The sequence below is a fragment of the Haliotis cracherodii genome, unplaced genomic scaffold (assembly GCF_022045235.1).
Source record: "Haliotis cracherodii isolate W230 unplaced genomic scaffold, xgHalCrac1.p SCAF_19, whole genome shotgun sequence".
In the NCBI taxonomy this organism is placed as follows: Eukaryota; Metazoa; Mollusca; class Gastropoda; order Lepetellida; family Haliotidae; genus Haliotis; species Haliotis cracherodii.
Window position 1 is genome coordinate 20,022,320 of NW_027266274.1, and position 11,631 is coordinate 20,033,950.

Below are 11,631 nucleotides of genomic sequence, written 5' to 3' on the forward strand. Positions count from 1 at the left end.
TGCAAAGAAACCAGACAATCAAGTGATCGACCTTACCATCCTTACCATCACTTCTAGCCGCCTTCATGACTAAAATCTATTTTCTTTTTTGTTCATATATTTCTGGAGGAACCTGTTCATTTATATGCATGGTCGTTTAAAATCATGACTATCTCAATGATCCTTGAAATTGACAACTATTGGTCGTGGCTATTTGATGCCATAGCTTCACACTCTGTGTACACGTCCAAAATTCATGTTGATACACATCCCTGAGACAAAAGCAATTAGTCCACCAGCAGTAATCGTACCACATCATCTGTGTTCTCTATAAGATAATAGACTTCTTCAAGACAACAAGCATACACCAAAGCCATAATACTCTGATAACATGCTGGAGTTTCCTTTTGCCCCAGAAACAGGAAATACCTCACCCACGAAGAATCCCTGGACCAGTGAAAAACGCATCTTCCAAAAAGGACAGAAAGTCGGCCATTCAAATTGCAGATGGACTATGACTTGATTGTTTAATTTGTATGTGTATTCTCTATTTGTAAGTGCTACTACAACCATGGACATATCCTAAGTACTATATACTATAAATAATGAAAATATATTATTGTTTCATCACAGTTTTATAAACTTAATAATGAAATATGTTGATGTTCGAACACATTTTTTTATAATATTATTATTTGAGAAAAAATATATTGATATCTAAATTAATTCAAATATTGATACATAAAGAAACGTATGATGAAAATTAATATTCAATGCTTTACCTATTTCAGTTTGGCTAGTTTCATCCAAGTACCCCTAACTTGAAAGAGGGTTACTCCCGCAGATCATAATCCTTTCATCCCATGTTATTCTAACCATCCAAATGTTGGGAAATTGGAGTTGAACCGCTAGACGGTTGACAGTCTACCGGTTACCCACTCACTCCTGGGTGAACACAGGCCTATTTTGAACAAAATCACTTGCCCGAGGAGACACCACATGTGTTATGTCCTTGCGTGTTGGCCAGGCCCAAGGTCCAAGCAAGACACTCCGGTGTCAAGGTGTCAAAAGTGGTCGCATCTACTCTAAGTTACCAAAGTTTGCTTGTGACGGGTGCCACCTGGGGGGCAGGATAGCTCACCTTTTCGCGAACAAAGATAAATCAAAGAAGATATTTATACCAATACAATGTTAACCATGAAGATCCGGGGTAAAATAGGTCTTTACAGTTTTTGGCATTGCTGCAAGTAATATTCCTTATGTGCCGAATGGCTTGTTTTCACATTCTAAGTAATAGCGCACATGCAGCTATCTTCATCAATTAATCATTGGGATGTTTCGCGATTCTATTTCAAGTGGTGAGGATGATAAGTGATCACTGAGTTGGATGATGCATGTCATTGTATCTCAAATGTGTAGATGATTGATGTCAATCATTGCATTGTCTGGTCAAAGCTCGATTATTTACATACCACCGTCACATAGCTGGAATATTTCCATGTGCGGCAATAAACAACAAACAACAAACCTTCAACAGAAGAAGTCTAGGGTTACCACATCCAAAAAGAGATCATGAGATCATGGTTTGTAATTTTGTTTGTTGGTTAACACAGCAATATTAAAACAAGCGTATAGTTGACAAAGTCATCTATATCCCCCGCCCATTTTAACACGTTATGGTCCCAAACCAGGTAAATGACCCAACATTTCTCTTAGCCCATGTCAAAATAGTTGCAATGGAAATTCTAAAATAAACATTTCTAAAACTCCTTAATATCAAATGGCACTAGTTCAGTATGCGCTTTATATACAGACATGCAATGTTTGGCAAGGAAATATTTAACAGTTTATTTGTTATACTCCTTAAATAAACCAATCCTATATTAAAACTTAAATCCAACTTGTTGTCATGGAAACATAAACAATAAAAATTTCTAAAAGTGCTTTATATCAAAAGGCACCAGTTCAGTATGTGGTAGACATGCAAAGTTTTGTAAGAAAGCATTTAACGGTTTTTGAGTTACGCTCTGGAAACAAACACCAACCCTGTAGAACCTAAGTCAAACTTGTTGCAATTGAAACGTAAAAAATAAAAATTTATTAAATTCCTAAATAGCAAAAGGCACCAGTTCAGTATGTGCCTAGTAGACATGCCAAGTTTTATAAGAAAGTATTTAACAGTTTTTGAGTTATGCTCCGGACACGAACACCATCCTTATAGAACCTAAGTCCAACTTGTTGCCATGGAATTGTAACAAATAAAAATTTATGAAATTCCTAAATAGCAAAAGGCACCAGTACAGCATGAGTCTGATAGACATGCAAAGTTTCGTAGAGAAATATTTAACGGTTTCTGAGTTATGCTACGGAAACAATTTTGGGACGCACACACGCACGCACGCACTCACCCACGCACACGGACGGAACCCATTTCTATATCCCCCGAAAACTTCGTTGGGGCGGGGGATAATTATACAACTGCAGCCAGTAAATAATCTTGTCTGCATCAGGCTGTTACTAATTGAGTCTGGGCCTGACAAACCAGTGAATAATAGTATCTTTTGTTTGTCTTTTCAATGCGAAAGAGAAAGAATAGGGTCAGTGTCTGGGATTTAGGATTTAGGATTAAGATCCTAAACATTTATTTTAAAGCATCTTGCAACAATTTTATGTTTGTGACAGACATTTTACTTATTTTAAATGTCTGAAGCATCATTATTTTTTTCAAGCATTCTCTCAGTTTCAGTAGTTTCAGACATGTTTCAGTCTGATAAAGTCCTTTACTTTTTGGGGAAGTTGCAATGAACCAACACAGGAAATGTTACGTCCTAGAAGCTGCCGCACTCTAAAACAACAAATGTCCTGTAGGCTCCTTGGTATTGAGATAGTTTGTCTCACAAAATTCATAAACGTTGGGTGCGACAATCTTCGAATGTCAAACATCTCCTCTAAACAGTCATAATCTCTGTGAGTAAATTGGCAACCTGCTTTTATCAGAAGTGTTATAATGTCAGAAGGCATCGACTTGAACCAGTATTCACTGAGTACTATCTTGGCATTCAGATCCACAGCGAGGTAGCGAACAACATCCAGGGAATGTCGACTAAATGTATTGGCCGGTACAGCGTCTGCATCATAGCCGTAAGAGTGTAGTAACTTCATCATTTCTAAACTGCCCATCAATAGTGCTTGTGCAAAAAAACCATCCTGCTGCTTGTCTGTGTCCTCTCTTACATCAGCTTCACAATCCAGCAATACATGTGCCGCCTCAATGTGGTTTGTTCTAATGGTTTGAAGTAATTCATTGCATAGATAAGACTTCCTCTCCTTTGTGTTACCAACTCTGGAAATAAGATATCTGCATATGTCCTGATGTTCTCCCATGGCAGCAAGCATTAGTGGAGAGTGGTCGCCGGGGAACTCAATGGCTTTGTGGCAAGAGTCTACATACTCAAAGAGAAACTCCACAACATTCAGTCTGCCGCCATGCACAGCAAACCAGAGTGGAACTCGGGGGAATGGATAAAGACTTAGACACTCATCAATTTCAAACTGCTCAAGGTTCAAAACCTGAGCATCGACGCCATATTCCATGACTAGTGCCCTTACAATATCCACATGGCCGTAATAAGCCGCGCAATGTATTGAAGAATATACATCCACACGCCTTCCAATATTAAACCTGCGTGAATCGTTCCAAGCAAAGCCCATTGATATCAGAACATGCATGACATCAACTTGACCATATCTTGCTGCTGTGAACACTGGGGGAATGTCTTTTACACATTCTTGACTGGGATTAATTTGTGAGGTCTGAATGAACTTTTGAACAGCAACGACATCACCAGCTTTTATGAGATACTTCAGGTGCGCAATGTTTAGATACTGGACACTGATTTCAGGATCATCGTTCCTGGATGCCATCAGTGTTGGGTCTATTTTTGTGTGTTTTTCTCTATATTTGTGTTTGCTTATGTTGGTGAAGAACATATAATTCCACAACTACTTGTCCTTTTCTCAAAATTTCCGGGATGTGTAACTTTTTCATGTCCACAAGGTTGGAATTAGCTGGATGGACGGTGTTTGGACAGCCTGAAAATATCAATGAAAAACATTAAACAAGAAAACTTATTTCCACTCATGCTAAACGTCAGATTTCTTTTCCATGAATTAACTATTCATGTATTTTGAAAATAGCTAATTCAACTAGCAAAGTGTACTGGCAAAAACAAATGCAGTTCCCCCTCCTTCTTTCTAGTTGGCCCCAGAAATTATTGCATACCACCATACTTTTCCAGTACGATACCATTACCTTTGGTTTGGTTCAGTGAAAGCTATCTTCCCGAGGCAAGGGAGTTAACTGACTTGAAAAGCCCAGTTTTCATCATTGCCCAACTAGGCTAGAACATCTGGGCTTGATCGTAGCGCCTCCAGTGGTTATTACGAGTTATGCACCTTCTATGTCCCTCCTATTGACCAATCAGATTCCACCTCTCATATCACCTACATTTGCTTCAAACAAATTGGTGGTGTCCAATCGAGATTATCTGATCCCTAACCAAGACCTATGTTATAACAAAATAGGTCTTACTTCGCAAAGTCTATCAAATCACGTGAGCGGCTTGAATAAAAACATGAAAAAAATTGGAAAATATCTGTTGATGCCGATTTGGCTGTACACATGCCTTGCAAATCCTGCAATCGACCGAAATCTGCATGGCATTTTACGAACCGGATGTCAATTTTGTTTGGACTATGAAGCCAGTCTAGCTAATATATAACTCCATAATTCCAGCCTAGTTTGGCAAGGGTGTAAATTGGAATTTTATAGTCAGTCAACTACAACCTGTTGCCAGACTCAAGTACCTTGCTGACCCGTGAAGATCTGGGATAGAATAGGTCTTCAGCAACCCATGCTTGCTGTTAAAGTTGACTATGCTTGTCGTAAGAGGCGATTAATGGGATCGTGTGGTCAGGCTCGCTGACTTGGTTAATACATGTCATCATATCCCAATTGCATAGATTGATGCTCATGAAAACAATAACTGGATTGTTTGGTCCAGACTCGATTATTTACAGACTGCGGTAATATAGCTGGAATATTGCTGAGTGCGGTTTTAAACAACAAACTAACAATAGATAACATGAGGAACCTGAAGACATCCCCTATTAAAGCAACCCTGCAAGGCAACTCTAAAACAGTAAATGCCTACAGTTACCTTAACAATAACTTTACATGCACCTTACTACCAGATGGGGAAAGGAAAGCCTCAGCGGTCCAGTAGCTAGAGTGTCTGCCCGGACAGTGCAAGTTCAGGGGTTTGATCCCTGTCTGCGTCATACCAAAAGACGTTAAAAGATGGTGTCATCACCAGATGCCAATTAGGATAAGAGACTCGTCAAACTAACAAGAATAGCATTGAACACAAGTCAAACCAGTTAGAATTACAGTCCATAATAAGCAAATTTTGAAACACGAAGAAAAAAGCCATCCATATTTCAATACTTTCAAAATGGAGTGTTGTTTCATTTAGTTAATATAGATCACAATACTTTTAACTTACTTAATACTAGGTTGTCAAAGTGCAAAGTAGGGGGTAGGGGATGGGGTATGCAAGGTATGGTTTTACGCCGCTTTTAGCAATATTCCAGCAATATCACGGCTGGGGACACCAGAAATGGGCTTCACACATTGTACCCATGTCGGGAATCGAACCCGGGTCTTCGGCGTGGCGAGCGAACGCTTTAACCACTAGGCTACCCGACCGCCCCGGGTGGGGTATGAAAGGTAGGGGGATAGGGTGTGCAGGGTAGGGTGTAGGGGTGCAAGGCAGGGGGTGGGGGTATGCAAAGTAGGGGGTAGAGGTTGGGGTATGCAAGGCAGGGGGTAGGGGGTGGGATGTGCAAGGCAGGGGGTGGGGATAGGGGGTTGGGTATGCAAGGTAGGGGGCAGGGGGTGGGGTGTGCAAGGTTGGGGGTGGGGTGTGCAAGGTTGGGGGTGGGGTGTGCAAGGTAGGGTGTAGGGGGTGGGGTGTGCAGGGTAGGGTGATGTTGGTGGTAGGGTTCACTCATACTTTTTATTCTTACTCAGTTTCCAAAGTTACTTTAGTGAACATGGTGAATAGCAATATATTAATTAGGGTGACTATTGGGGCTATTTTCACTTTTGCGTACTCCACGATACTTGCATGTGCTCTTGTCTGTGCTCCATAAGCCCATACGTGTCACGATACTTGCATGTGCTCTTATCTGTGCTCCGTAAGCCCATACGTGTCACGATACTTGCATGTGCTCTTATCTGTGCTCCGTAAGCCCATACGTGTCACGATACTTGCATGTGCTCTTATCTGTGCTCCGTAAGCCCATACGTGTCATGATACTTACATGTGCTCTTATCTGTGCTCCGTAAGCCGATACGTGTCACGATACTTGCATGTGCTCTTATCTGTGCTCCGTAAGCCCATACGTGTCACGATACTTGCATGTGCTCTTATCTGTGCTCCGTAAGCCCATACGTGTCACGATACTTGCATGTGCTCTTATCTGTGCTCCGTAAGCCGATACATGTCACGATACTTGCATGTGCTCTTATCTGTGCTCCGTAAGCCAATACGTGTCACGATACATGCATGTGCTCCGTTTAGCCGATACGTGTCACGATTCTTGCATGTGCTCCGTAAGCCGATACGTGTCACGATACTTGCATGTGCTCCGTAAGATGATACGTGTCACGATACTTGCATGTGCTCTGTAAGCCGATACGTGTCACGATTTTCCTCCCTGTCACTACTCAAACCAAAAGGAAGTAACTCTATCGAAAGTTGCAATCATTGCTAACCAACACAACGGCAGGTTTAAAATTACAAAAAATATGTATTATGCCAAAGACCAGCATAACACAATTCTTATTCCTAAAATATATTTACAATACAAACTTACATTCTATGTCCTATATCACTAATGCTCCCAGTATTAGGTTGTCAAATGTCATCATTACCGAGGTACTGTACATCTTCCTGAGGCAAGGGAGTTAACTGACCATAAATATCGAGTTTGCACTCTTGCTGAACCAGTCTGGAAGATCATGGAACACGGAGACTGCCATTGAAGACTTTGGTCAACTGCAGGATTTGCAAAGCATGTCTACCTTCAACTGGACATCAATATATTTTCCAAATTTCTTCATGTTTTACTCAAGGTGCTCAAGTAATTTGATGCACTTTACGAGGTAAGTTATATTCCGATATATGACAACTTCATACCTGGGTACTAGTCATATACAACAACGATAAATATTTGGGTATAAGTGGTATATGACAAACTAAAATCAGGGCATTATATCATCAAGTCATCACACCTGGGCCAGACAAACAAACATTTGACTGCATGAGCAACGAGGGGAGGTGAAATGGGGTTTAACGTCCCATCCAAGATTATTGCACTAATATATATTGACGTGATGCCGATTTTATTGTGCTAACATACTGAGATACCATGCCACAGTTTGACATGAATACCCCAATTAGACACAGTATACTGACTCTGAGCCGACCAGCCATTGTTTCAGACCCTTAATGCCGAGCACCAGACAGGGTAACAACAAGTACCATCTTTAAACGTCTTTTGGTATGACGCGGCCGGGGATTGAACCCCAGACATTCTGCTCTCTGGGCGGATGCTCTACCACTAGACCACAGAGGCAGTCGCATGAGCAATGAAAAATAATCACTGGGGCACACTGGTTATAATTTACAAACAGTTCTTAATGGTAACCCTATTCTGAATAAGTTGGTAACACTAACTAATTGAATCCGTTCATATTTTTTTTACTAAATCTAAAAAATTGGCCATTTATACAGTGTTCTATAACAGTGTGTATGTTAACTGCGACAGTGTTCAGGGAAGTAGTCTTTGAAAGTAACGCCAAATACCTTGGTGGTACATGAGCTGTACATTTATTATACCTTTCTTTTATATTCTTACATGATATTTGTATTTTGAATTTATGTATTAAAGCTGTCAATGTCAGAGTTAGAAAATGTCACTAGTCCTGTAGTCCTTGCCAAACTGACCAATAGTTAAGGTATCATAAGGACGAGTAGAAACTGGCCTTTTTTAAAGACTTTTGCTGTATGTTATCATCATAAAGACTAGTGGACTAAAACTGTTAGTTCCTAACGCTGAATGTATATATGTAATCACCTGGGGTGGTATTAACATAAGCATTGTTGCTTGTTTACCAATCCCCAATTCATTCTTCATGTATGTGATAAAACTATGCTTAAACCACACTGGCACAGATTACAGTGTAACCATGGTAATCACCAGGTCCTCATCAGTAGGAGCATCATGACAAGCAGGGGATACCTGAGTGAGTGAGTGAGTCTGCTGGGTTTGTTTCTTGTTTAACCCCGCTCTCAGTAATGTTAAAGCTGTATGACGATGGTCTGTAAATAATTGAGTCTGGACCATCCAGTGATTGACATCATGAGCATCAATCTACGCAACTGGGATACCATGACATGCATCAGCCAAGTCAGCGAGCTTGACCACCCGACCACCCGATCACAACAAGCATAGTCGCCTTTTTCGGCAAGCATTGGTTGCTGAAGACCAACCCTACTCTAGATCTTCACGGGTCACGTTGGCTTTAATGCTGATTTGATCAGTGTTTCAGTTATATCCTGATGTGTCAGCTTGATGGGGAGGAAAGCCTGATTGATGCAGGGCTTACATGTTCACCATTTTGGCGAGACCCACGACAGATCCGGTGATTACGCAGGCTTATTAAAACAGCGCAGGCTAGATGGCTAACAGTTGCAACATTGTTTCCCCTTAAATGATCTCAGAAAATAAAGTATGTGGGAGTGTACATTTAAAGGTGGTTATCCCAAACCGTAACAGTTGATAAATCTACACCGACTGTTGGAATGTTACACAAGGGTTCAAGTCTTTTGCATTGGCTGCTGTTACTATTTTTAGAAAGAAGCCGAGGATGTACACTGTGAACTCAACCCTTGGAAACTTGTTTTTAGACTCATATACAAACATATTTACAAAGGGTTTGGCTGTATTCAAACGTTGCCCAAATACCTTGGCAACAAGTGGTGTTGTATATATACAATACAACAATCCGACAATCAGCTTTATCTGACACTAATGATGGGAACTGATTAAATCAGTGCTATTTAGACCCTTTAATCCGACAGTCTCGCACTCCCAATCTGACACACCAAATTTGTAATGAATTACCGAAATCACTCATTAATCAGTCTCGTTAATCAGACACAGTGATCAGTGTACTCCGTGGTCATCTGCCCGCGAGTTCACAGCCCGTGTTGTGATGCGAGACGAGTCAGCTGGTAGCTGCATATTACAACGGCTGCAGAGCTAAACTTGCTTAACAATAAACAATTAATGCTCCAGCGTTAGAAACTAACAGTTTTCGTCCACTAGTCCTAAAATAATAACATATAGCAAAACCCTTATAAATGGCAATTTTCTATTAGTCTATTAGTTTGGCAAGACTAAAGGACTAGTACCAATTTCCAACCCTGTGCTTTAAATAAAGAAAACATGATAAATCACATCCTTAGATTACCTGAATCTCATTAAAATCAGATACAAGTCCTCGCTATCAACTAGGACATTCCATTACAATGTAACAACAATATGAATATTTATTTTATATTTTTTTATTATGTGTTTTCGATCACAAACGTTGATACTACTTAATTTTGTTTATCCGACATACTAGTTAATCTGACCTAATCATATGCAACCCTGAATGTCAGATTAACGGGACTTGACTGTAATTGGTAAAGTGCACTCTGACAGTGCTTGTAACAGCAAAGCCTGCTCCAGAGGAGGTCCCAGACCCTTTTTGAAAACCAAATGTTGTATGTTTACACACAGGACCATGTCACAATAAAAATAAAAAAAGGCGCAAAAAAACCCATATGATTTATGATTTTTTGGCGACTTTTTTTTTTTTATTGTGACATGGTCCTGTGGTTACAGGAAGAGAATTTATGGATGTCAACTTCTTTATTATTCTCATAGAACACAAAGTTTCGGAGCATATGCTTACTCCTTCATCAGGTGAATTCATCAAGTCATTCACCTGATGAAGGAGGAAGCATATACACCGAAACGTTGTTTTCCTCATAATAAAGAAGTTGACATCCATAAATTCTCTTCCTCATGTGTATCACTTCTAAATGCTTTCAAAGACAGTATCAGTTGTAGGCAGTAAACTTGACAGAGAGGATTTTGATATTTTTGACCCCTCCCTTTCTAAATGATGGATCCGCCCTTGTCTGCATTTGACGTCAGTAGAACGATAGGTACGCATAAGCATAAGCAACGTGACAGAATATGATCCACCAGTCAATACACCTATCTGTCTCACCAATCATTCACCATTTTCACGTGGAAGAATGTCTGCCAGCTTCTCCATTGACAACTCATCAGCCGACAACCATCAGGGGAAGTAACTCTGACCTTGTTGATTTCACGACACGTGCACGTTATTGGTAATGAACTCGCTTGCTTCGCCGATACAACATTCAGGGTTCGTATCTGAGAATATAAAACATATGAGAAAACTTTTTCGCGTGGAGACATTAGGGCTTTTGGCACCGCCCCTTACTTAATAGAGAGTATATTATTTGATTAGATAATGGTTTAGAATTGGCACTCGTCGCAAACGGCTGCAGGCTAAAACCGCACTTCAGCAGAACGGCACCTCATTTGGCGAAAACGGCTACAAATTTTCGGGCGAAAGAGTCATCTCTACTTTTAATAACGATAAGAACGATACATGTAGGATATGCTAAACATACATGCTTTATTATGTAATGTTGTAGTATAAATATATTCCTTGGGCGCGGACACGGTCTGTTATATTATCCGCAAAAACATTCTTGTGATGTCGGCTGCCGGCAGAAATGGGAGATATATGAAATATCTTTAAAATTACTTTTTATTTCCTACTTACAAAAACAAAAACATATCTGTTTTCATTGGTAACGTATGTGTTTTCATTGATACCGTATCTGTTTTCGTTGTTAACGTAAATGTTTTCATTGGTAACGTACATATCTGTTTTCATTGGTAACGTATCTGTTTTCATCTGTAACGTATCTGTTTTCATTGGTAACGTATCTGTTTTCATTGATACCATATCTGTTTCCGTTGTTAACGTAAATGTTTTCGTTGTTAACGTAAATGTTTTCGTTGTTAAAGTATCTGTTTTCATTGGTAAATTATCTATTTTCATTGGTAACGTATCTGTTTTCATTGGTAACGTATCTGTTTTCATTTGTAACGTATCTGTTTTCATTGATACCGTATCTGTTTTCGTTGTTAACGTAAATGTTTTCGTTGCTAACGCATCTGTTTTCATTGGAAATGTATTTGTTTTCATTAGAAACGTATATGTTTTCATTGGTAACGTATCTATTTTCGTTGGTAACGTATCTGTTTTCCTTGATACCGTATCTGTTTTCATTGGTAACGTATCTATTTTCGTTGGTAACGTATCTGTTTTCGTTGGTAACGTATCTGTTTTCGTTGAAAACGTATTTGTTTTCATTAGAAACGTATCTGTTTTCATTGGCAACGTATGTTTTCGTTGTTAACGTATCTGTT

The 11,631-nt window shown here is 39.7% G+C and overlaps 1 protein-coding gene across 2 annotated transcripts; it reads right to left on the reverse strand.

The window, feature by feature from the left end:
- Positions 1–2,702: 2,702 nt before the first annotated feature.
- On the reverse strand, positions 2,703–10,460 carry LOC139467188 (ankyrin repeat and KH domain-containing protein 1-like). 2 transcript variants are annotated; one of them, XM_071248908.1, is made up of 2 exons: positions 10,402–10,460; positions 2,703–4,071 (listed from the first exon to the last, which is right to left on the reverse strand). In XM_071248908.1, the coding sequence occupies exon 2, from the start codon at positions 3,967–3,969 to the stop codon at positions 2,731–2,733; it is 1,239 nt and encodes a 412-aa protein (XP_071105009.1). In that variant the 5' UTR covers positions 3,970–4,071; positions 10,402–10,460; the 3' UTR covers positions 2,703–2,730. The 2 variants fall into 2 exon arrangements, with proteins under 2 accessions (XP_071105009.1, XP_071105008.1); XM_071248907.1 differs by having other exon boundaries at positions 10,391–10,455.
- Positions 10,461–11,631: the final 1,171 nt, after the last annotated feature.

What these genes read in the sequence shown, in the direction of transcription:
- LOC139467188 (XM_071248908.1), bottom strand. Translation starts at nt 3,969, where the DNA reads ATGTTCTTCACCAACATAAGCAAACACAAATATAGAGAAAAACACACA.